The sequence below is a fragment of the Xiphophorus couchianus genome, chromosome 16 (assembly GCF_001444195.1).
Source record: "Xiphophorus couchianus chromosome 16, X_couchianus-1.0, whole genome shotgun sequence".
Classification (NCBI taxonomy): Eukaryota; Metazoa; Chordata; class Actinopteri; order Cyprinodontiformes; family Poeciliidae; genus Xiphophorus; species Xiphophorus couchianus.
The window spans coordinates 3578728-3602409 of record NC_040243.1 but is presented as its reverse complement, the minus strand read 5'-3'; the positions used below and the strand labels follow the sequence as shown (position 1 = coordinate 3602409).

Genomic DNA, 23682 nt, shown 5'->3' with positions numbered 1-23682 from the left:
ATGTGTCTTGCCTCAACTGTAGGTGTAGATCTGCTTATTGCTACCTTAAAAATATACAATAATTATAGTTTATGTCCAGTTAAAATACTAAATGCTCTGTACTGGCTAAACATTTCTTCCTGTGGACAGAAAGGTGCCCTTCTGAAGTCGTTTTTGTTTATTTGTCAGTTTTTCAGCCTAAAATCCCCACGGTTTTGTAATGTTGGACTTTGTGACCAATGTGACGTTCGCTCACCATTTAACGTTGGCTCCTTCCTCCGACACTTCCACTTCGAACTCCACCTTCTCCCCCACCACAGTGTGAACATCGTCCAGCAGCTTGGTGATGGTGACCGGAGGCTCTGAGGACAAATGAAACGCCCAGAGTCGTAAACTCAAAATATTTATCGGAGGAATTTAACTTTTTGATAAAACTTGAACAGAAATACATCAAAATACTGTATGTTCAGCTGTAATTGTTTTTTTAAAGCTGTTTTTCTTTGTCTCTGTGACTGTAAACCCCAGAAATTCAAGCCATCACTTGTAAATGAATAATGTCACAGTGTGCTGCTAAAGTCCTTATCCAAGCCCGCAGACACATCCGTCTTCAGAGGTGGAAGGTGGATCGGTTCCCCTGAGGCGGCCGGAGTCGCATTGTGCAACCACAGGGTGTGGCGCTTGACGCTCCGCTCGCCTCGACTATTTGTCATCGTCGTTGCTCCGTTTCCCCTCCAGACATCTTTACTCCCTCAGCTGGTGAGCGCACAAAGTCTCCGAGCCACAGAAATGTGAGCAAGCTTCACCGCAGGTGTTTCACAAGTTTTAAAGAACATGGTGGAGGAAGTCTTTAAAGGGGACCCATTATACAAAATTCACTTTTTGCATACTTTTGAACTTCCATTTGGGTCTCAACTCCTTCTAAAGACAAAACAACCCAAACACTTAAAAAAAAAACGACTTCGGCAATAAATTAATGCTTTATGATGTCTGGAAAATGAGCCATTTCAAATACCTCCCAGTTGTCAAGTCACAACCAGGCACTTTGCCGTTACCTAGCAACCCAAGCAGAGTTCTGTCCGTCACCTAGCAACCCAGGCAGAGTTCCAGGACTTTAGTCAGCTGGTTTTACTGCTGCATGAAGAAAATCTAATTACCCAAGAATAGTTTTGTGTAAAAAATGTAATAAAAGTGTTTTGTGTAGCCCACATGTGCATGAAGGCACCTTTAAGACCAGTTCATGGTTTAAATAAAGATCTCACATTTAAATCCATTGTAACATATGATTTAATTTAAGAAAAAAATAAACAGAGCCGCTGTTTTTGGCTGGTTCACTTTATTTGTGGCATATAATGAACGAATAAGACCTCCAATCCATAAAACCGTTTTTTTCTCCAAGATCATATTAGAGATGAAAAAAATGCTGCCTAGCAAATCATTCTTTTGTTGATTAATCTGAGCTTGACTTTGTAATTTTTACTTAACTTTCAGCCTTCAGTCTCAAACCAGGGATCTAGGCGTTCATCTTCTAATCGGATAAATTTATAAACCCTGTTATTTCTCATGATTAATACATTCAAACTGTCTTTTTTCCCTTTTAAAAAAAGACAGTCATTGTTTAAAGAAATCTAATCCAATAATGCTAATACCTTGAAATATGTAAATATGATTGTTCAGTTGTGTCTTTGAGCTGCACGATAAACAATGTATTTATAAAGAAAGGTAAAAAATTTGTTTCTTCAGTCAAGTTCTAATAAATATGTCAGCTCACTAACAAGAACACTTGGTTTTAAATAAAGCATGAACATTTCCTTCGCTGTGCGGCTATTAAATATGACTAAGCAGACAGGCGAAACAGAGAGCCGCAATGTTTCTGTCTGACATGAAAGCAGAGAAATAAACGGATTACATCGCAGGCACACAAAGCACAACGAGCCGACAGCGATTCTCTGCGTTCAAATAAGAAAATTTAAACGGCGCAGAAACCTCACCTGAGTGAAGTCGCCCCCAGATCTTCTTCAAATCTAACAAAACTGGTGACCAGAGTTTGTGCAGTAATGATTTTCATTTGTGTGATATTAATAAAAACTTTCCAGACCAAAAGCAGCACAAAACTGGGTTTTTTTTTTGCTGCACAAACGTAGTTGAACGGATTGACAACAAATTTGTTAGATTTTGTAAATGTGAGAGGGTTGGTGGTTGACCTCTGATGACCTCAGGAAACTTTTTTTTATTAATATCTTTAAAATGATAGCGGCACAAATTAAAAGATTTTACTGCACAAACAGCACAAACATTTGACACCAATTTTGTTAGATTTTGGGTGTAATGTGGGGGCGATGGTTGACGTTTTGACCTTTAACATTCATTAATATCTTCAAAGCAAAAGCAGCACAAACTAAAATCTTTGCTGCACAAACCTAGTTGAGTTGATTGACAGCAATTTTGTCTGACTTCAATAAGGGGGGCCTGGTTGACCTTTCACGACCCCTTGAAACATTTATTAATGTCTTTAAAATGATACTAGCATGAATGAAACGTTTTGCTGCACAAACACAGCACAAACCTACCATGAACGTAGAACAAATGTCGCATAAATGTACCACAATCGTAACACAAATGTGGTGCAAATGCAGCACAAACGTAGCTCAAATGCAGCACAAACGTAGCACAAATGCAGTACAAACGTAGCTCAAATGCAGTACAAACGTAGCTCAAATGCAGTACAAACGTAGCACAAATGCAGTACAAACGTAGCTCAAATGCAGTACAAACGTAGCACAAATGCAGTACAAACGTAGCTCAAATGCAGCACAAACGTAGCTCAAATGCAGTACAATCGTAGCACAAATGTTGCACAAACGCAACACAAACACAGCAGGAATGCAACAAAAACAAAGCACAAATGCAGCACAAATGTGTGACACCAATTTTGTTAGATTTGGAGAAGCTGTTGAACCAACTTTACTCAGGTGAAATTTCTCTCTCTCTCCTGTTTTCCTCACTAATTTACCTTTAACGAAAAGCTCCGTGAAGCTTTTCTCCTCGCCGACCACACACTCGTACGCTGCGTCATCAGACAGGTTGCACTTGTTGATAATGAGGGTACGCTTGTTGCCCGCATTCTCAAACACATACCTGGAATATGCAAAACGTAAGATGAAAAACCATAACGCAAAAAAAAAAAAAAATCACAACATGTCAACGAATTCAGCAGAATTAGGCACAATAAGAGGCTTAGAGGCAAAAGTGACTCCGTCTTTCTGGCTCCTCCCACACAAATGGATTCAGGTTACATCAAAAAGGCTCCACCGTCATTTTACAAGAGGCTTTTACGAGATAGAGTCGTCATGGTTACCGGCCAACAACACCAACGTCTAGTAATGAGTGGTTTTTGCCGTAAAGTGAAAAATTCTGAAATTAGACGTCCAGATTACTGTTTACTCTGCTGTAAGATGAAAGGATTTCTGTGGTGTTATTATAAGAATTGGAGAGAAAGCAAAAAAAAATTCTTGATCCATTTCTGTAGAATAATAAGTAACATATTTATCAAAAGTTAAAATGCCTAAATCTGTGGCTTATTAAAACAGACCTGAGTGAAATACATAAAAGTTCAGAAGAAGATTAGAGGATTCAGACTTCTGACTCAATCTGAGAATTACATCAATATTTCTAATTCACATAATACTATAATAAAATGATTAAGGGTTTCACTGTATTTTTGGTTGAACCTAATTATGTTTATCAAAAATCACAACATTTTGATTTATTTCAAGCTTAATGGAGGGAATACCTCCTCTTTTTCTTACTTTAAGAGTGAAATAAAAGTTTCCTCTTAATCAGAACAGGAAGTTGCTTCCTTCCTTCCTTCCTTTCTATAAACAGCATGACGACCTCAAAATAGCAGATGCTGGAGAGACATTGATGAAATACCAATTGCAACAGCTGTAGCCTCTTCAATAAAACACTAAGAGAAGCCTTTGAAGGAGGCGGGGAAAGGAGCGAGGCAGAAGGAGATACAGGCCTGATGGAGCCCAGCGGGCAAAACGGGCCGAGAACCAAAACATACATGCACAGTTTGACTCGTCTCAAAGTCAAAGCCGCGCCAATAAAACTTTAAATGAACACTTTATAGTGCGATCTGTGCACAAACCAGAGCTCAGACCACACTTTCCTGAACAGATACTGGAGTAAATTGTACTTTAGTGAATACTAAATATATTCGTAGGAGAGTAACAATTCAACAACTACATAAAATCACTTCTTTTTTTTTTATGTCTGAGGAGTAAAAAGTAGGCACTGATTTCTCTAAATTCAAAAAAGTCATAATGACCAAAAATTTTGCATTCATGTAATGTTGTATTTAAGTATAATTTGAGTGAGAGCGCCATCTGTTGAGTGCTAAACATGCAGTGAAAAGGGATGTTTTTAATCAATTTGACTTGATTTTAAGTTTACTTGCTTCCTGTAGCAGTCAGATGGACAAATCGCTTCAAAATAAACATTTTTAATTAACTCTTTGTTTTTTAGATTGAGTGTAAGCAGCTTTAACTTCAGCCTATTATTACTAGTATTGATTTTAAAAGGAACCTACTCTGCAAAATGCACATTTTACAAGTTTTTATGCAGCCATTTTGGTTTCTTTTGCTTCCAAAAACAGTCCAAGCACTTTAAAAAAAAAACACAAACATCCAGACGTTTCTCGGCAATAAGTTCATGATTTTTGGTGTTTGAAAGTTTAGCAGTTTCAAAAACCTCCGGAATATAATGTAACAAATCAGCAAAGCCCATCCCGTTACCTAGCAACCCCAGTGGAACTCCAGCACGTTTGGTCAGCTGGTTTTTGCTGCTGTATATGCTATGGATCTTCAAAAAAATAAATATTTTAACTTTAAAGGGGATCTAATATGCAAAAGTTAACATATTCCATGATTTTATACTTCCATTCGTGGGCCTACTATGTCTAAAAACAACCCCAGTACTTTGAAAAACCTTCAAAATTTAACTGCTGGTTTGACCGTACAATGGCTGCTGGAAAAGACGAGGGTTTTGTTGTTGACTTACCATCCAGAAACAACTTGATGTATTCTTCTTGGTTGTGCAGGAGGCTCCACTTCTGCTTTTCAAAGATGTACAGTCGTATAATTGCAAATCTGTATGCAGCCATTTTTACGTGCGAACGTAAACGCTGAGTTGTGGTGATTGGCCAGTACAATTTTGGATTTAAAGTGATAAGAAGCCCTAAAACAGCTCATTCTGAACTGAGCAAACTAAAATCTCTTTATCTAAGATTCATTTTGTGTAAAAGAAATCTAATGAACATGTTTAGCTTGTGTATTTATCCTAACCTGTTTAAGGAAGCATATTAAGTTGGTCAAGAGACCAACCTTCAGTATCGCTCACACATTCAGGTGGCTTACTTGGCCGACGGTTTGATTTCCTGCCCGTTTTTCAGCCATTTCACTTCGGCCGTGGGGTCAGCCACTTCCACAGTGAGCTGGATCTTCTTCCCCTTCTCCACAGAGTAGGCCGGGTCCAGCTTCGTCAGGAAAGCTAACGAGAAAGTATCATGTCAGCGCAGCTCTGGTACAGCTTTAAGGGCCAAATGATCCATGGCAGCCGGCTTTTAGCATTAACAGGCTAACAAACATCCCACCTGTCATCCAACCTGTGTAACCTCCCTCCGGGGGCCTTTAAACGCTGCCAGTATTTACAGCCGGCTGCATTAAACAGCTTTAGTTTCCTCCCTGCCGTCAAATTTCTTGTGCACATTCTGGGTTTGTCTCATAAAATGTCTCCTCTGTGACTCACCGTCACTCTTCTTGGACTCCGCCCTCATCTTCTTCAGCCGCTTCAGCATGCCCCTCAGGTCCGTGATGCCGTACTGAAAGGCAATCTTCTCGTAATCACAAGGCTTAGCTGCCTTTAGGATTTCCCATACGTCAACCTCTTCCTTTGGTTCCTCCAGTTTCTTCTCCTTCCTGAATATCAGCGTTAATGCAGAAGGAGAGTTCAATCTGATGTAGGCAAAGTCAAAATGTGGATTGTTTTTACTTATCTTACCGTTTCTTAAGCAAAACGCTGAAGTCCAGCTCACCAGCATCCTCATCTCCCTCTCCTCTGAAAAAAAGAAAAATGTTATTATGGTGACTTTATTCTGTTAGTTTTGAGTTTAGCTTTATTTAGTTTTAGAACAGATTTGCTAGTTTTTATTAGTTATTATTTGTTGTAGTAGCAGTTTTATGGCTAATTTTTAACAGAGGTGGACAAAGTACCCATAAGTTTTACTCAAGTAAGAGTAGCTCTACTTCAAAATATTTTCACTCAAGTAAAAGTAAATAGTAATCTCTCAGAAAATTACTTAAGCAAAAGTAAAAAAGTATTTGGTAAAAAATCTACTCAACTACTGAGTAACTGATCAAATTATAAAGTTGTGGAAATTTTGGTGTTTTATGGACCAAAATGATAATAATTCATATAAGTAAAAAAAAAAAAAAAATCAGACAAAAAGAAAATGTTTCTAAATCAGATTTTTTCAATAAAAATTTATGAAACTTTAACAAAAACTGCAGGTGTGTCTGTGTCTGGTGAGTTTATGGTTAAAACATGTTTGTTTTTCATTCAGTGGGAAGAAAATCCAGAAGTTTTACTAAAGTAACAGTAGAAATACTTTATAGTAAAATTACTGAAGTAAAAGTAAAAAGTACAGCATAGTAAAAATACTCCTAAAAGTAAATTTTCTGAAAAAAAATAGTTTAGTAAATGTAAACTAGTTATTACTCAACATGACATTTTTCCCATGTTGTAAATTAATTTATCTGCCAATGAAACTATAACTTTTTTTTAATCAACGTTAAGGAAACATTGACTTAAAACAAGCCTCTGCATATAAAATTTACTTTTAAGTTAGTTTGTCTTACTTCAAATTTACTAAAATATTTGCTCTAGAAATTGGACCAAAATTACTTGGTGAGATTTTGTGCTTCTGCAGTGCAAGAACAACGACAGTTCTGTTTTTGATTTGCTCTCGTCACACCGATGATATTTTTACTGAAATAAAAACCTGTTTTCACATCACTTCCATCATGGAGGCTTTTAATGATGGAAAAAGCCGTAAACTCTGTTGATATTTTCAAACGCTGTGAAAGCAGTTGCACGGCTAACATAATTTTCACGCTCAGTCGACCACTTTTTATTTATTTTTTATTCTGCGTGCTGAGGGGAGACGGTATTGTCCTGGGAGGATTCGCTCCCCTCAGGACAGCCGGATGAACGCTGTCCTCAGATGATCTGCTCTTACTGGAGCCGGCTCTGAAGTTATTTGGATTTCTCTCGCCCTCAGATGAGTTAAATGAACCTCAAACACACGAGGACGACGCTCACTACGATGTTAGAAAACAACAAAAACCAAATCCTGCTGATGCTTTGTAGAAATCGCCATGCAGACTCAACACCCCCAGGACGTTTTCCCATCTCGTGTTCCTGCTTATATGTTAATGTAAAAGGCGGATTAAGGCGTGCTTATCTATCCATCCATCCATCCATCCATTTTCTGTTCACCCTTGTCCCCAATGGGGTCGGGAGGGTTGCTGGTGCCCATCTCCAGCTACGTTCCGGGCGAGAGGCGGGGTACACCCTGGACAGGTCGCCAGTCTGTCGCAGGGCAACACAGAGACATACAGGACAAACAACCATGCACACACACACTCACACCTAGGGAGAATTTAGAGAAACCAATAGACCTGACAGTCATGTTTTTGGACTGTGGGAGGAAGCCGGAGTACCCGGAGAGAACCCACGCATGCACAGGGAGAACATGCAAACTCCATGCAGAAAGACCCCGGCCGGGAATCGAACCCAGGACCTTCTTGCTGCAAGGCAACAGCGCTACCAACTGCGCCACTGTGCAGCCCCGTGCTTATCTAACCAATTTCAATTAATCAGATCCTCCCTGACATTTAAAAACATATTCAGATGATAAAGCTTTTTGCTAAAACGATCTAATGACCAAAATGATTCGACTCAGCGCTCCAAATCCTTCAGATTAGGTGTAAAAAAATCTACAAATATTAACTCCAAAGGCGCTTTTTAAAAAAATACATGTATTTATAGACACCTTTTTCATTCAGTTGTGAAAAAATATAATTTCTGAGATTTATTGTGTTTTAAAGACAGAGATGTTGTCTAAATGGGAAATCCCAGAGTTCTGGACTTTCTCAAAATAATGTCTTTAAGTTTACATAAAAATAGATGAATTGCTGTAATTTACATAAATCGTTTAATTTTGTCTCTATCTGTGCTGTATAAGTTCTGTTCTCTAGGAGTTATTGTTATTTTTTCTGTATAAATAACCAAAATATTTAATAAACATATAAAAATAAATAAATAAATAAATAAATGTACAAAAATGTATCCATGTTGCTGCGGCAGTAGATGTAGACTAAATAATAATAAATTAATTGTACAGATATAAATTAAGAGTAGGAATTGTGACATAAAGTAAAAATTAGATAAAGTAAATTAGTAAATATTTGTAACATTGGATAATTAGATGTAGGATTTAATAAGCTTTTGCTTCTTCCTGCTTTTTGAATGATTTAAAATTATTATATTTTCTTTTCTTATTTATTTTTTAAAATTTGCTAAATTGTATTTGTTATTTTGTTTGTTGAAGCACTTTGTGATTTTTTTTTTATCTTTAAAGGTGCTACGTAAATAAATATTTTATCTGTTAGAAAATATCTAAGAGAAAAGAAAATTGAGTTTATTTCTGTTTTTCTTGCAGTGGATCTGCTTTTACCTTCTTTAAGGTGTGAATTGAAAAAACTTTAGGTGAGGAGAGAAAACAACAAAAGTGTCAATTGTATAAGCAAAGAAGCTTTCCCTGTGGAGCAAACATTTTAACTGAGAACAACACGTCGTTTGGTGTCGGTGCTAATGTAGCCAAAGGCTCAACCAACTCGTCTTTTTGTTTTTCTGACTATGTTATCATTTCACTTTATACACTGGGTGTTTTCACCCGCAGTTTTGGTTCAAATGGGGACTAAAGTTGCAATATTCGTTACATTTTCAGCTGCTGCGGTTCAATTTCACACTACACTGCACCAAACGATCCAAACTAAACCTGTTCCCCTCCTCACCTGTGGGGGCGCTGCATCAAGAACCACAGAAGAAAACGACATGTAAGCCTCTGACGAAGATACTGAGCTCAACAAACAAAATGCAAACTTCCTCTGATGCGAACAAAAAAAAACAACTTAAACACAAAACGGCACATTATTTCTGTTATAATACGGGAAAATGTTTTGTTATAAGTGAAATAATCTGCCAGTGAAACTAGAACTTTTTTAATAATAATGATTTATTATTGACTGAAAGGTTACTTGTAAGATAGTTTTGTCTTATTTCAAGTGTATAAAGATATTTGGACTGGAAACTAGACCAGAAATACTTGGCAAGATTTCATGTTTTTACAGTGTAGAGTCCAATTAGCTGCTGTAAATGCAACCAAGTTTGTTTTTTTGGGGGGATTTTTTCCAAAAAGTTACTGAAGTAGACGTAACTGAGTAAATGTAACTAGTTACTACCCACTCTGGTTAAAAGACGCTGAAACTCCTGATGACATACAGGAAGTAGAAGCTATGAGACGTGACAGGAAGAGAGAGACGGCGAGCTACAGAGCGACACTCACGATCGTTTAAACGCCTCCAAGATGTTGTCCTGCTGGTCCTCCTGCGCGGCTGGAAGCAGCAGACAGAAACAGGAAGTGAGGTTAATTCATTACGCCGCGCCACAGGAATAATGAACTGATGACCTGGATGACGGGCTCTAATGTCTGCGGCGCTCTACGTGTTATTGGCTGACACAGTCGGTTACGGCGTCATGGCGGACGCGTTGAATGGAAGATGACAATGATGTGATTACGTGTCGGTCTGCAGACCTACCCGCCACGGAGACTTCGAAGGCGCAGCTGTCGCACTTGTCTTTGGCGGTGACCTCGCAGCGGTAGCCACCTGCGTCTCCGTCCACCACCTTGATGATGCTCATCTCGTACGTGTAGATCTGACGGAGAGACGCATAAAAACCGAAGCACAAACAGTCACTGCAGCTTCAAGGTTCTGGCTTTGTAAAAATCTGCATAATCACATTTAATAATGTCATTATTCTTCTTTTTTTTAAGTTGAAGCCAAAATAAATCAGGATTTTAAAGCTTTTCTTCATGTTTGCTATTGTTTTGTTTCTTTTACCTCCACTTCCAAAAAACTTGCGCTGCCCCTTTAAGGCTGGAAAACGTCCAACACTGACAGGTTTACAGCCTGTAGAGCAACGCGTAGACAGGTTGAGACAGAGAAAATGGCCGAGTACCTTGGTGTTTCTGTCGTACGACTCCTTGAACTGCAGGTGCTTCCCAGCCTTGCTGGACAAGTCGAGCCACTTCCCCTTCAGCCACTTCATGACGGGCTTCCTGCTCAGCGTCGACGAGTCGACTTTGGCCACAAACGTGATGTCCTTCCCTGCCAGCAACAAAGACGGAGGACATTTTTATTCCAGACAGATAAACAGTTTGTCCTCTTGAAGAGTGGACACTTGTAAATGTAAAATATATATATATATATATATATATATATATATATATATATATATATACACTGTATATATATACCTTGTTAAAGTATTGGCTTTCTGTGATGTAAAACAAATGAAACCAGCATAAGAAAATGTTTCCCACATTTAATGACTTATAGTCTGTAAAGTTTAAGAAAAAAACTAATTAATCTGCTTGGTGTAAAAGGCAGAAAGCATAAAGTGATCCAGAATTAGTTGAACATGTTGGCCTTAATGTGTTGTAAGTTTTCTATTAACTAAAAAAAATTGCTGTTTGTGATACAAAAAAACTCAGAATTACTTCAAAAATTTACATCTTTTGTTATATTTTTCACCTGCTGGGTTGATGATGCGTTTTGGTCCATTCTGTACTGGAATCTACAGGGTAAACACAGGAAGGCCAACTTTACCCAAGCTGTTAATTATCATATTACGTTTGACTGGTGATTTTAGATAATGCCACACTGTGTCACTGTTGGCTGTAACTAAAAAATAAACAAAAAACTGTGAGGTGAGTCTAGATCACTTCCCACACAAAAACGCAAGAAGACTGCAGTGGGAGAGAGTCGGAGACAAAGACAACTTCCAAAGAACCTAATCTGTGCCCTCATCATTTCTCTCCAGAAGACTTTGAGTCAGTTGTGCGAGCAAAACTGACAAAGGCAAACCGATGATACCTTAACGAGCTAAAAATAAATGCTGCAAAGTGAAACATGTTGAAACTGAACCAAATACGGGCTTCAACAGTTTTTGTACAGAATGTTACATCAAAGGTGAAAAAAATTGCCTTTTTTTAACTTTACATCATATAATGATGTAAAGTTAGCTTTTTTCACTCGTTTTAACGTCTTCTGTATTACTCAGAGTTTATTTTGGCAAACCTTTGGTGGCGGTGGCGCTCTCTGGCTTCACCACAAACAGACTGCTCTGCTCAGACATCTCACCACCTTCTCCTGGTGCAGCATCTGAGATGAAAATTCAACCACAGACGACAGATTAGAGCAGGAAAACATGACCCAGCAGCACCGATGAATCCACAGACAGAACACCACAGGAGGAGACAAACGGACCAAGCAAATCACTAAAGCATCTCTGAACTGTCGGGGAAAATATCTGGGTTTAATTTAAGGGCAAAACGTTGCTGGGCAAAATGTTTTGGTTTTTGAAGATTTCATTTTTAGAAAATCTAAGGTTTTTTTTCCATAGTGCAGAGAGTGATGTCAACATGTCCAGGGCGACTTCTATTTTTTTGTACTTTGAATTCAGATCAATCTTACAATTACATATAAATTTCACGCTATGATTTTTTTCTTTTTTAAATAGGAAACAAAAGTCATAATATTACAAGAATTCAGTCGTAGTATGAGAATAAAGTTCTATGACAATTAAGTTGAAATCAAATGACAATAAAGTCTTAATATGAGAATAAAGTAGTAGTAAAAAATATATAATTTTGTTTGTCTCATAATGGTAAAATTGCATCTTTATTCTGCCAATATTATGACTTAATTTTTGTAATTGAACAATAATTCCCATAGCCTAGTCCTAATACTCAATAGTGCAACTCACTAAAGGGGTGACTAAAATAAAAGCCCCTTTTTGAAAATGTTTCCTGTTATTTCTAATTACTTTATTGGAAAAAATGTGAGGGAAAAAAAAGTCAAGAGAAATGGGAAATTTTATGTTTTTGCCATATTTCCCAGCCCTAATTAAAACATCAAATTATCATCTCTAGGTCCTGAACTGAGGATTTTAACTCTCTTTACTCAACTGTTGGGGGTAGAAACCAACTGTGTAGTCGTCTGACAAAAAAAACCTCTGTTTCTGTTAAAAGCGCCATCTTTGTAACGTGTTTGCTTGTCAGTCAGAATTCTTCACAGAAAAACTAAAACATTATTTTTTCTTACCATCAAGAGGCAACTCTGCACCAAATGAGGAAAAAAAACAAAAGACAGAGACAGCAAGTGAGACATCAATCTGTGCAGAACCTGCCTTTGCTCTTAATAATCAAATCAACGTGCTTTCACGCACCTTTCCACCTGTCTTCAACATAACTGTAAGAAACTGTTTCTCTAAACCACATGTTATGTTTCTGTCACCATGACAACAAATTGTTTTAATAGTAGGTCAATTTTAGAGGTGACCTATTGTGCTTCTTGAATATGTTAGGACCTATGGTCTATACGCAACATGGTTTTTACATGTTTTGTACAAAATCATTCTTAGATAATGAGATTCCAGTCTGGTTAGTTCAAAATAAGCCGTTTGCACTTGAAAATGGCTGCAAATAGATGCGCAATTTTACAACCGTACATCTTTGTAAAGCAAAAGCGGAGCCTCTTGTGCAACCAAAGAGAATGCAGCGATCAGTTTCTGGATGGTAAGTCACCAACAAAACACTTGTCTTTTCCAGCAGCCGTTGTAAAGCACATTGAAATTCTTTGTAGTAGCATAATATTTACCGTGAGAGTTCACCACTGCTTACATTCCACCCTCAGCTGTTACCGACCTTTAATTACATGAGCAATAACCACATTTAACTTCCCTTTAAGATCACAATAAAATATTTTTGAATTGAGTTATTTGAGCTGACTAAACGTGCTGGAGTTCCACTTGGGTTGCTAGGTAACAGGGTGGAACTCTGCTGGGGTTGCTAGGTTACACTCTGGAAGTTTCCAGACAATCAGAAGAAACATTAACTTATTGCCAAAACACAGCTGTAGGGGATTTTTAAAGCATTTTTAAGCAGTTGAGACACAAATAAAAGTACGGAAACGTAAAATGCGAATTCTTGCATAATAGGTCCCCTTTAAACGTACAAAAACTCCTGAATGGATCCAGGCTCACGAGTCAAATGAGGTCATGCTTCTTCATAAATTCACAGAGCCATGCTGTGGGCACCACACCCCGCCCGAACCTCCTCGCTGCTTTTATGGGTTCAGTTAATTCGATCTTTTAATCAAAAGTACCCCAGAGGACAGATCCAAGTTCAGCTGTTCAGGATGATTTAAAGGGTTTCAGTCAGAATGCTAAACAGGAAAGCGGATCTCGGAAAGAAAACCCAGGGGACACTTTTGAATGTTTGCAGTCTTACACTGTAACACCGGATCCTCCATCGGGTTCCTTGGGAAAATTCTCTGTGAAATTAACTCCTCACTATATCTGGCAGTAAAGCAGGAGATCTGAGTTTTGGACAAAAGCCTGCAGGGACATTTAGAGACTCTATTTATGATAAAATCCTTTTATAACACTTGGAAAAAAATCTGAAATTATTTATTTTGAAGCTTGCATGCAAGCTTTGCTTTTATTATTATTACTTTTTTAAATCAAGTCATGCCAATTAAAAAAGTAAAACATAACTTATTCTAAATGCCGTAAAATTTCATATCTTCTGACACAAATAGCAGAATAATTGTAGCCACATTCTTAAAGGAGACCCATTTTGCTTCCTTTTAAATCACTTAGAATAGCTCTGTGAGCTACATAAAACATGTTCATTAGATTTTTGTACAAAATCATTCTGAAATAATTAGATATCAGCTGCTCATTATGCCTATTTTGAGCACCTTTCAGAATGAGCTGTTTTAGGGTCCTGTCACCTTTATGCAAATAAGCTGCAGCTGGCCACGCCCCCTCAACTCAACGTTCACAGATTAATGTGAAAATAATTGGGAACAGACGCGCAATTTTACAACAGTCTTTTCCAGCAGTGCAAACAGCGATAAAATCGGCTGGCCAAACGTGTTGGAGTTTGACTATGGTTGCTAGGTGACGGGCTGAGCTCCGCTGAGGTTGCTAGGTAACAGAGAGTGACTTAATAATCGTGAGTTTTTGAAGCTGCTTGTTTTCCAGACACCAAAAAATATCAACTTATTGCCAGAAAAATGGCTGGATGTTTTGTTCTTGGACTGTTTCTCAAGAGATTCAAGCGGAAGAATAAAATTGTGCAAAAAGTGAATTTTGCGTAATAAGTCCCTTTTCGGACAAGCTCTTACAGCTAAAAGCACATACCTTTAGTACTCAAAAGTCTGACTTTCTTTGTTCTAACACCAGGTGGAACTCAGATTTTAAAATTACACACTGCAAAAACAGAAAATCTTAAGTATTTTTAGTCTAAGTTCTAATGCAAATATCTTAGTACACAGTATAAGACAAAACTAACTCATAATCAACTTATCAGCAAGATATAGGAGCTTGTTTAGAGCAAAAAAAAATCCATAATATTGATGAAAACATACTACTTTCATTCTCAGATTATTTCACTTATAATATTGGCGAAATGTTGTTAGTACTTCTTAATAAATTTTAAGGAATTACTGTCTCTAAACAAGCTCATATTTCTTGCTGAAAACTTGCTTATAAATTAGTTTGGTCTTATTTCAAGCATACTAACGGATTTTCACTAGACCAAAAATACTTGGTATGATTTCCTGTTTTTACAGTGTAGGTCTCTGACCAATTACTATCTCAAATCCAACATGGCTGCCGTTCATTTAAGATCGCTAAGTTGAAATAATACACAGTGAATTTTCAAATTTCAAATTTTTTTTCATTAAATCAATAGAAGAAATTGTTATAAAACATGTATTTGTGGATTCAATAATTCTATAATTTGAAAGGTTTAAATGCCCCAGCATTTGTTTCATAATTCTGAGAACTAGAATGTAAAATCCTAATTAAACTGCATTTTTCAGCGTGTTGGTCCCACTTGTCTTTCCCTGAAGGAAATTTAAAAATTAGTAACATTGTAGTGGCCAGCAGATAAATGCTGCACACGTTTTTAGCTGACTGGACAAAGCTTTTAATTAAAACCTCAGTCAATATACTGATTTTTAAAGCTATTAAAGACACCAGAGATACTGCGGCTGAATAATACTGTTAATTTCACAGTTATTACTAATTTATTGTAGCAGCAATTTCTAAATCTCATGAAAAGACAGTGACAACAGAACTATAACTGTGTTAATTACATACATATTGGACTGTAATATTCTCCAACTGTAGCATAAAGGAGCTAATTTCTAACATATAAAGCACAAATCCATCATATAGCAGCGCTTTGCTTGCATTTACTAACTAATCTTTAAAGTCACCAACTTGTTCATCTTCTATATTAACTTGTTTTAAAGTCGACTTCTTTCAACTAGCCGCTAATCTGATGTGTTTTTTTATTTTAAATAGCATTGCGACAACTATTATGGTTTTAAATGTCTATTAATAACGATGTAAATTTGCAGAAACAAGCAGGCTGCTATAGATTTACCTACAGAAGGCTGGTACTAAGAGTCCTTAGTACCAGTTAATGGTACTAAGGACAAGAGTCAATGTGCCGTAAAGCAGGAATAATGTACTGTAAGCTTTACACACAGAGCCGTACTAATGACTGAACACGATTTTAACAGATTAGATCTTAGAATAAAGGAACATGTACATGAATTTGCACTCAGGCAGTAAGGGTTTCATCAGAGAGACAGCCTGGTGGAAGAAAATGTCTCTGTGACAGATGTTTCTTTTTTTTAATTTCACTTTCTAATGCCAGCCTGAAAAGCATTTTGTGTCCAGGATGTGTGAGGTCTGCAGAGATGTTAAAATGCAGGATATGAAGATGCAAAAACACTTCAAGTCTGGCAGACGTGCGCCATTTCTTTTCACCATTACACTGCAAAAACACAAAATCTTACCAAGAAATTTTTTTCAACTTTTTTGTGCAAATATCTCAGTACACTTGAAATAAGACGAAACTTACAAGTAACTTTTCAGCAAGATATAGGAGCTTATTTTTAGTAAATAATGACAAAATATTGAGGAAAAAAATAGTTCCACTGGCAGATTATTTTACTTGTAAGATGGCAAAAATGTCATGTTAGAATAGAAGAGATATAATCTGTCAATAAAACAATTTTTTATCTATATTACGGAATTAATTACTAAAAACAAACTTAAGTGAATCTTGCTTAAATGTTACTTGTAAGTTAGTTTTGTCTTATTTTAAGTGTACTGAGATATTTGCACTAGAAACCAGACAAAAGAAAAACACTTTGATTTTACAATTTTGTGTTTTTGCAGTGTAAAACCTGTAAAGCACATGTCAAACATGATGCTACCTCCCACCTGCAGGTGGCAGTGTTTCTTATGTCTCCTACTGCTGCCTCAGCCTCACCTGATGTCAAGTTGTATTGTGAAATATTCACATTTACCATCATACGTAAACGGAACTGTTTCTAAATTAGCTCCACAAAATCTATAATTTTGATTGCAGAAAAAAATAAAAATCTCAAAGCAATCATAAAATCCTGGAGGAACTGATCAGTGTGAAAAGATGTTCAATATTATATCATTTTGAGAAGAACTTATAGCTATTTATAAATATTTTAACAATTTGTTATTGGGTTTCATTAATACACTCTGGCCTTTAAGAAGATCCATGATTAGAGCTTGACACCCCAGAAAGCTCTTATCATCTTTAGCCAATACCAACATTACATCACAAACGCTGGAATCGATTTCTTTGATCTATGCTGTGTGAGGAAGCAGAACGCATTCAGGTTCGAGTGAGAAGCAGAGAGAGGAAGAAGGTGGGGAAAGCTTTACATCAGGGAGTACAGGCAGACATGCTTGTTCAGGTTTAATGTCTCGTTTGCTGCTCATGATCATCGCTTACATAAGAGTCTTGTGGGGCATAAATGTAACTCGCCGAGTGTTGGCCCCCCGAAGACCGCGACTCATTATAAATGAGCTGCGGTGTTGGTTTAAATGGCTGCTCCACTTCATCACTGCACACGTGCAAAAACGCTTAATCACTCTGCGGAACGTTTATTATGATAACTGGCTGCAGACGCACAGGAGCATCTTTCTTCCTTTTGAGTTTTAGGATGTTTTCACACCGATAGACTCGGTTCGATTGAAGAGTTATATTTTCAGCCGCTGCGGTTCAATTTAACACTGTACTGTGTCAAACGAACCAAAACCTTTCAAAAACCTGTGGGGGGCGCTGCACCAAGAACCACTGAGGGAAAAAACATGGAAACCTCTGAAGAAGAAACTGAGCGCAACTTCCTTCTTCACAAAATGTAGACAGAAGCAGAGTGCGTCAGATTTTAGCGGCTGTAGGATTTTGCTTTTGCAACATTTGTTCCGCTAGCACGTTTGTTTTGATTGTATTTACCCAGAATGCCCTGCGCTCTCGTCCGCTTCCAGCTTTTGGAGCAGTCTCTGGTTCGCTTGGTGTTCACATATGCATTCAAACTAGACCAGAGTTCAATTCAACTAAACTAAGACCCAGGTGTTTGATTACAAACACCACCAACTGAACTGAACTTTCTACAAACAAACTAGAGTTAAATTAAAACGGACTAAACACGGCTGCTGTGAATGACCTGGATGTTTTCCCACCTGGTAGTCCGGTAAACTCGGTTAAACTGGGGACCAAAACTGCAACATTTGTTACATTTTCAGCTGATGCAGTTCACTTTCACACTGCACTGTGTCAAATGATTCAAACCCTTTGAAAAACCAGTTCCCCTCCTTGCCTGTGGGGGGCGCTGCACCAAGAACTACAAAAGGACACGACAGAAAAACCTCTGAAGAAGACACAGAGCGCAAAAATAAACAAAAAATGGAGTGGCGGATATAGGATTTATTTTTTTTTTGTAAAAGTCATTTCTCATGCTGGCATTAAACTAGCGTGTTTGTTTAGGTTGTATTTACCCAGAATGCCATGCGCAGTAGTCCGTTCCTGCTTTTGGAACGGTTTCTGGTCAGCTTGGTTTTCACATAAGCATTCAAACTGCACCAGATTTCTCTAAAACTGAACTGAGGACCTTCCCAAACATACCGGACTTTCCAGACAAACGGACTGGACTTTGATTAAAACGGACCAAACAAGGCTGGTGTGAATGTGAGCTGACATTAAAGTGAACCAAGTCTGAGCAAATTGAACACTCATAAGTCTGGATTTAACAAAGGATCTCCAGGGACTCTTATAACATTTCCCGGACAGAAGGAAAATAAATAATCTCCTTCATTATGATTCCCTTTGATATATGCAGCTGTAAAAACATTGAACATAAATCTTTTATGGTCATCTACCATAACATATTCAACAATTTCACACTTAGTTTATCCACAGTCATGAATTTCACTGAAAACGTCTGGATTTTTGGGGGGGGGTTTATGCAGCTGGGGACATAAATTGTGAGGAAAAATCACTGGTTCCTCCTATTTTCCTCAAACGTCTCATGATCTGCAGCATGTTGGGAAAAACGCGCGGCGACAACTGATCGCAGCGCGGAGGAAATCAGACACACTCAGCGGAGCGCAACCAAACATGCTTAACATCAAGGGCTGAGGGAATATCTGAGCCGCTTGATTTAATCCAGGAGTTTGACGCAGAACGAGTTATGATATAGAATTAAATTACCGCTGGGAAAGACGTCTGGAAAGCCTGGAAATAAAACAGAAATATTTAATTTGAGTTTATTTATTCAGGAGGTTTGAAACTTCATTTTAAGAAAACATTGTTTGGTTCATCCTTTGTTTCACAGCAGACTCATCTGGAGAGTTTCTGGATGAAAAACTGGATTTTGGTCTCATCTGGTCAAAAGGAGAGATCAGTAAACCCCGTTTGTTTACGTTTGTGCAGGTAAGTTATTATTATTATCATTTTCCTATTTCTGAGTTATTATTATTACGGGGTAATAAAGTCATCTGACAGTTTTGTGGTGTCTTTTTTGTGTTGGTTGTCTGAATGCTTTAAAGTTTTCATGTGCAGCTTCATCTCAGCTTTACACAAACAGACATAAACATGCATTGAATAAATCGATTTCCAATCAGTTGTTTGCACCGAACAATTAATAATAAACACGTTTTCACACAGGCTTTTTAAATGTGCATACATTTAAAATTTTAAATTGACATTTTTGACAGTATACAAAATAGACCAGCAAATATTGCAGTACGAATAATGCGAGGGAAGGCAAAAGAAACATTTTCCCCATGTCCCCTGCAGGGCTCCGTACTTTTCAACTAAATAAAACAAACCTTTTTTTGAGTCCCTCATTCAAAAGATTTTCTTAACCTCCCTTCAAAGTGGATTACATTTTTTTTATTAAATTAGCTTTTCTTCCATCGGTATGCCATAAATTATTATTTTTGTCTTAACCAAAAATGTTTTTAACATATTTTTTATTGCATTGCAAAAACACAAAACAAAAAGTATTTTTGATTTATTTCTTGTGCAAATATCTTAGTACACTTGAAATAAAACAAAACTTACAGGTAATTTTTCAGCAAAATATGGGAGTTGTTTTTAAGTCAATAATTATTTTCTGTTGATAAAATAATACTCGTTCCACTGGAACAATTATTTTTCTAACAGATTTCTGAATTTTTTGCCATTAATTTACTCCTTTCTTTTTTTCTTATCTACAATAACTAATACATCGTCGTACAAAACTAACTCGCAAGTAATTTTTTAGGAATATTCAGTAGCTTGTTTTCAATAAATAATTCTTTAACATCGACAAAAAAGTAATAGTTCTGTTATGAGATAATTTCACTGATAACAACGTAATTTCTCCATATTACAATTAAAATAATCTTCCAGTGGAACAAGCACTTTTTAAAAATAAATCTAAAGGGATTATTGACTTTAAAAAAGCTCTTATATGTTGCTGAAAAATGACTTGTAAGTTAGTCTTATTTCTAGTGTGTTAAGATATTTGAAATAAACCAAAAATAATTGGTAAAAATGTGTGTTTTGCAGTGTAGATGACTACAATAAGAGTAAAAGACAGATGTGAGGAAATAATCTGGATTGCATGACATAAAGCTGTGCTGAAATACCAAAAGTCACACATGGATCCATGCAGACTGAATAAACGGCTCCTGCTTCGGTCCGGATTCTACCAGCTGGGTTTAAATGGCGGAGCTAAAAGTGAGCGCTCGGCGCCGATAAACACTAAAACAGCATCCTGCTCCATCCAGCAGCGACGCCGTGGGAGTCATGCACCTCCACACTCAGTCCCATCACCACAGAAGATCACAGCTTCTGTGTTTGTTTCATCACTCGGCCTTACCGTCCTCCTCCGCTGGCTTCTCTGAATGATCGGAAAGAAACACCGGATGATGATGATGATGATGATGATTATAGGAACGATTGGGAAGGATGTGGTGGGTTTCTCTTACCCTTTTTGTCTGAAAGGAAGAACAGCAAGAACATTAATCAGAAATGATTCTGGAGAGGTCAGTCTGAGCATAAAGCAAAGGAGTAAGTGTCAGCTACACTACAAAAACATTCAATATTACCAAATGTTTTTGTCTAATTTCTAGTGTAAATAACTTAGTACATGAAATAAAACAAAACTGCAATGGTGTATTAGACTTAGACTGACTTTATTATCATTTTGCATGCACAGGGTGTATACAGAACGAAATTTCGTTGCATACGGCTCAGAACAATGTTTGAGGTTCCAATGTTATGAGGTTACTCCGGAATATAAATATAAATATAAAATATAAAGTGCAGGAATGACAGTAAAATAGAAGTTATTTAGAGCCATTACAGATAAAATAGTAGAGGAGCAGTACATTTATGTCAAAAAAATTTTGATTAATTTCAGAAAATTTCTAGAAAAAAAACATGGAAATTCCTAAATTTGAAAAGTTGAAAATAAGGTAGAAAAAAACCCTGGATATTTTGAAAATAATCTCAGAAATTTTCAAGAAAAAACATGGAAATTTCTCAGTTTGTAAAGTGAAACATTTGCAAAAAAAAAAACCCTCAAGAGATTCTAGCTTAATTTTTTATTCTTTTTTGTAAAACCTTGGAAATTTCTGAGATTGAAGTTTTGAAAATGTCCTGGCAAAAACTCATATTCTGAGAATCTCAGACATTTTTGAGAAAAAAAAATAATTTGAAATTTCGGAGTTTGTATAGTGAAATCAGAAAATGTTTGCTTAGTCTTAGAAATTTTGGGGGAAAAAGTTGAAAATTCTCTTAGTTTCAAAAGTTTAACATTTTTACTTATTTTTCTAGAGAATTTCTGATAATAATCTCAAAATTTGGGGGGTTTTTTGGCAGAAATTTACTCATTTTTCTATCTATAACAGCCGAAACAAAACCAACTTACAAGTAACCTTTCGGCAACTTTTTGACTTTTTTAGTCAATAATTCCTTAATATGAATAAAAGTAAGTAGTAAATCCACTGGCAGATTATTTCACTTAAAACAAAGTAAATTATTAGATGTTTTTAAGTTTAGAAGCCTTTAAACACATTTGTGCCGACTACATTACTGTATGAAGTTTTGGTGATCTGTTTTTTTATATTTTGATTATTGAGAGCAACTGGTTTATCTCTAATAAACCAACTAATCTAAGTCTATTCTTACATTTCACCAGCTTTAATGTGACACATAATGAACCCATAGAAAATGAAATACATACATTTAGATTATCAATCAACAAAAACATTACTTTATTTTAAATTTTAAATTGAAAAACCAAACATCTGAATTTCATCATGTTATGTTTATGCATACAAGTGAAACAATCTGCCAGTAGAACCAATCATTTTTCATCAATATTCAGGAATTATTGATTTAAAAGAAGCTGCTATGTTGCTGAAAAGTTGCTTGCGAGTCAGTTTTGTCTTATTTCAAGTCCAGTAAGACATTTGCACTAGAAACTAGACCAATATACTTGGTAAGGTTTTGTGTTTTTGCAGTGTAAGCTGAGTTACTGTGGATTCCCTTGAGAGCTCAGATTTGGTGCCACTTAGACTCTTACCAGCAGGGGCTGCTGCAGCCTTATCGCTCTGGGCTTCTGCAATTAAACAACAATTATGCAAATTAATTAGTACATCCTCATTATTTCATATCATCTAGCACCAGCAGCACTAATTTTGCGCAGTCACATTAAAACGTTGGGACTCAGTGAACTGTTTGAAGAGCAACATCTTGTGATCTGAATCCTCAAGAGACCCCAGTAATTATTGCCATCAATAGCTAATCATTCCTGCACATAACTATGGGCACTTATCAGTTTAGTTATATAAAAAGCAGACATGGGGAAAAAGAAAGTGCACCCTTTTATAATTTGTATGTATCGGTGCATGATTACAACAGGGTTGAGTGTTTACCAGCTTCTTAAACCATTTAAAACTACCTTCAGGTGAAAAGATTTATTGTTTAATAATCAAAACTTAAATTAATCTAATGAATCTGTGTAGGAAAACAAAGAGTTGCCATGGTGACACATTAAAGATGACCTGTACAGATTAGGACAGGTATCGTTTGATTGTATCGCTTTTGGTGGCCGATACAAAAAACAGATCAATCTCAGATAACAAGATTTCAGTTTGATTCGTTCAGAGTGAACTGTTTTAGGTCACACCAGCCATACAAAAGTGCTGGAACTTATGTTGCTAGGTAACGGGAGTGAGCTTGGCTGGGGTTGCTAGGTAACAGTGAGGGCTTCTGGGTTGCTAGGTGAGCACCAGGGCCTGCTGATTTAAGCAATGGTGTAGAGAGGAAACAAAAAAGGGAGTAAATTGCGAGATCAAACTTTGAAATTTTCTTGAAAAAAAAAGTTGCGGGAGAAAGTTTTAGCTAACTTTTGAAACTCAGAAACTTCTGAGTTTTTTGTAGAAAATGTTCAAGATCAATCTAAAAATTTTAGTACAAATTATTTTAGCACATTTTCACTTTTCAAACTAAGAAATTTCTGAGATTAATTTCAAAATTTTGGAATGTCTTTAAACTCAAATTTTAAATTTCAAACTAAGAAATTTAAAAGACCAATATAAAAATGTGGGGTTTTTTCCAAGTAACTTTTTAACTTTTAAACTAAGACATTTCCGAGATTTTTTTTCTTTCCAGAGTTTGTTTTGCGAAAATGTACTCCTTTTTTCTTATGTCATTTTCTAGACACTAAAAAACATGAACTTGTTGCCAAAAACCAGCCCAGTGATTTTTAAAGTTCTTGGATTGTTTGTAGAAGAAGTAGAAACCCAAATGCAACAACAAAAATGTGCATAACATGAATTTTGCATAGTAGGTTACCTTGAAATATTTTTAGTACCTGGTAAAGGTCATTTTTAAAA

At 36.6% G+C, this 23682-nt stretch overlaps 1 protein-coding gene across 3 annotated transcripts in view; it reads right to left on the bottom strand.

Moving 5' to 3' along the window:
• mybpc2a (myosin binding protein Ca) overlaps positions 1 to 23682 on the bottom strand; it is a 67206-nt gene that overhangs the window by 25243 nt on the left and 18281 nt on the right. Inside the window, exons 2-14 of one of the 3 annotated variants that reach the window (XM_028042898.1) lie at positions 22368 to 22403; positions 20767 to 20775; positions 20658 to 20678; positions 12489 to 12503; positions 11463 to 11546; positions 10342 to 10490; positions 9921 to 10038; positions 9668 to 9716; positions 6040 to 6096; positions 5788 to 5957; positions 5397 to 5529; positions 2990 to 3114; positions 236 to 341 (exon numbers count right to left, since the gene is read on the bottom strand). In XM_028042898.1, coding sequence (XP_027898699.1) covers positions 236 to 341; positions 2990 to 3114; positions 5397 to 5529; positions 5788 to 5957; positions 6040 to 6096; positions 9668 to 9716; positions 9921 to 10038; positions 10342 to 10490; positions 11463 to 11546; positions 12489 to 12503; positions 20658 to 20678; positions 20767 to 20775; positions 22368 to 22403 — 1072 coding nt within the window. The remainder of the gene's footprint in view (positions 1 to 235; positions 342 to 2989; positions 3115 to 5396; positions 5530 to 5787; positions 5958 to 6039; positions 6097 to 9667; positions 9717 to 9920; positions 10039 to 10341; positions 10491 to 11462; positions 11547 to 12488; positions 12504 to 20657; positions 20679 to 20766; positions 20776 to 22367; positions 22404 to 23682) is intronic. The other 2 variants (XM_028042899.1, XM_028042900.1) reach the window with 2 other exon arrangements.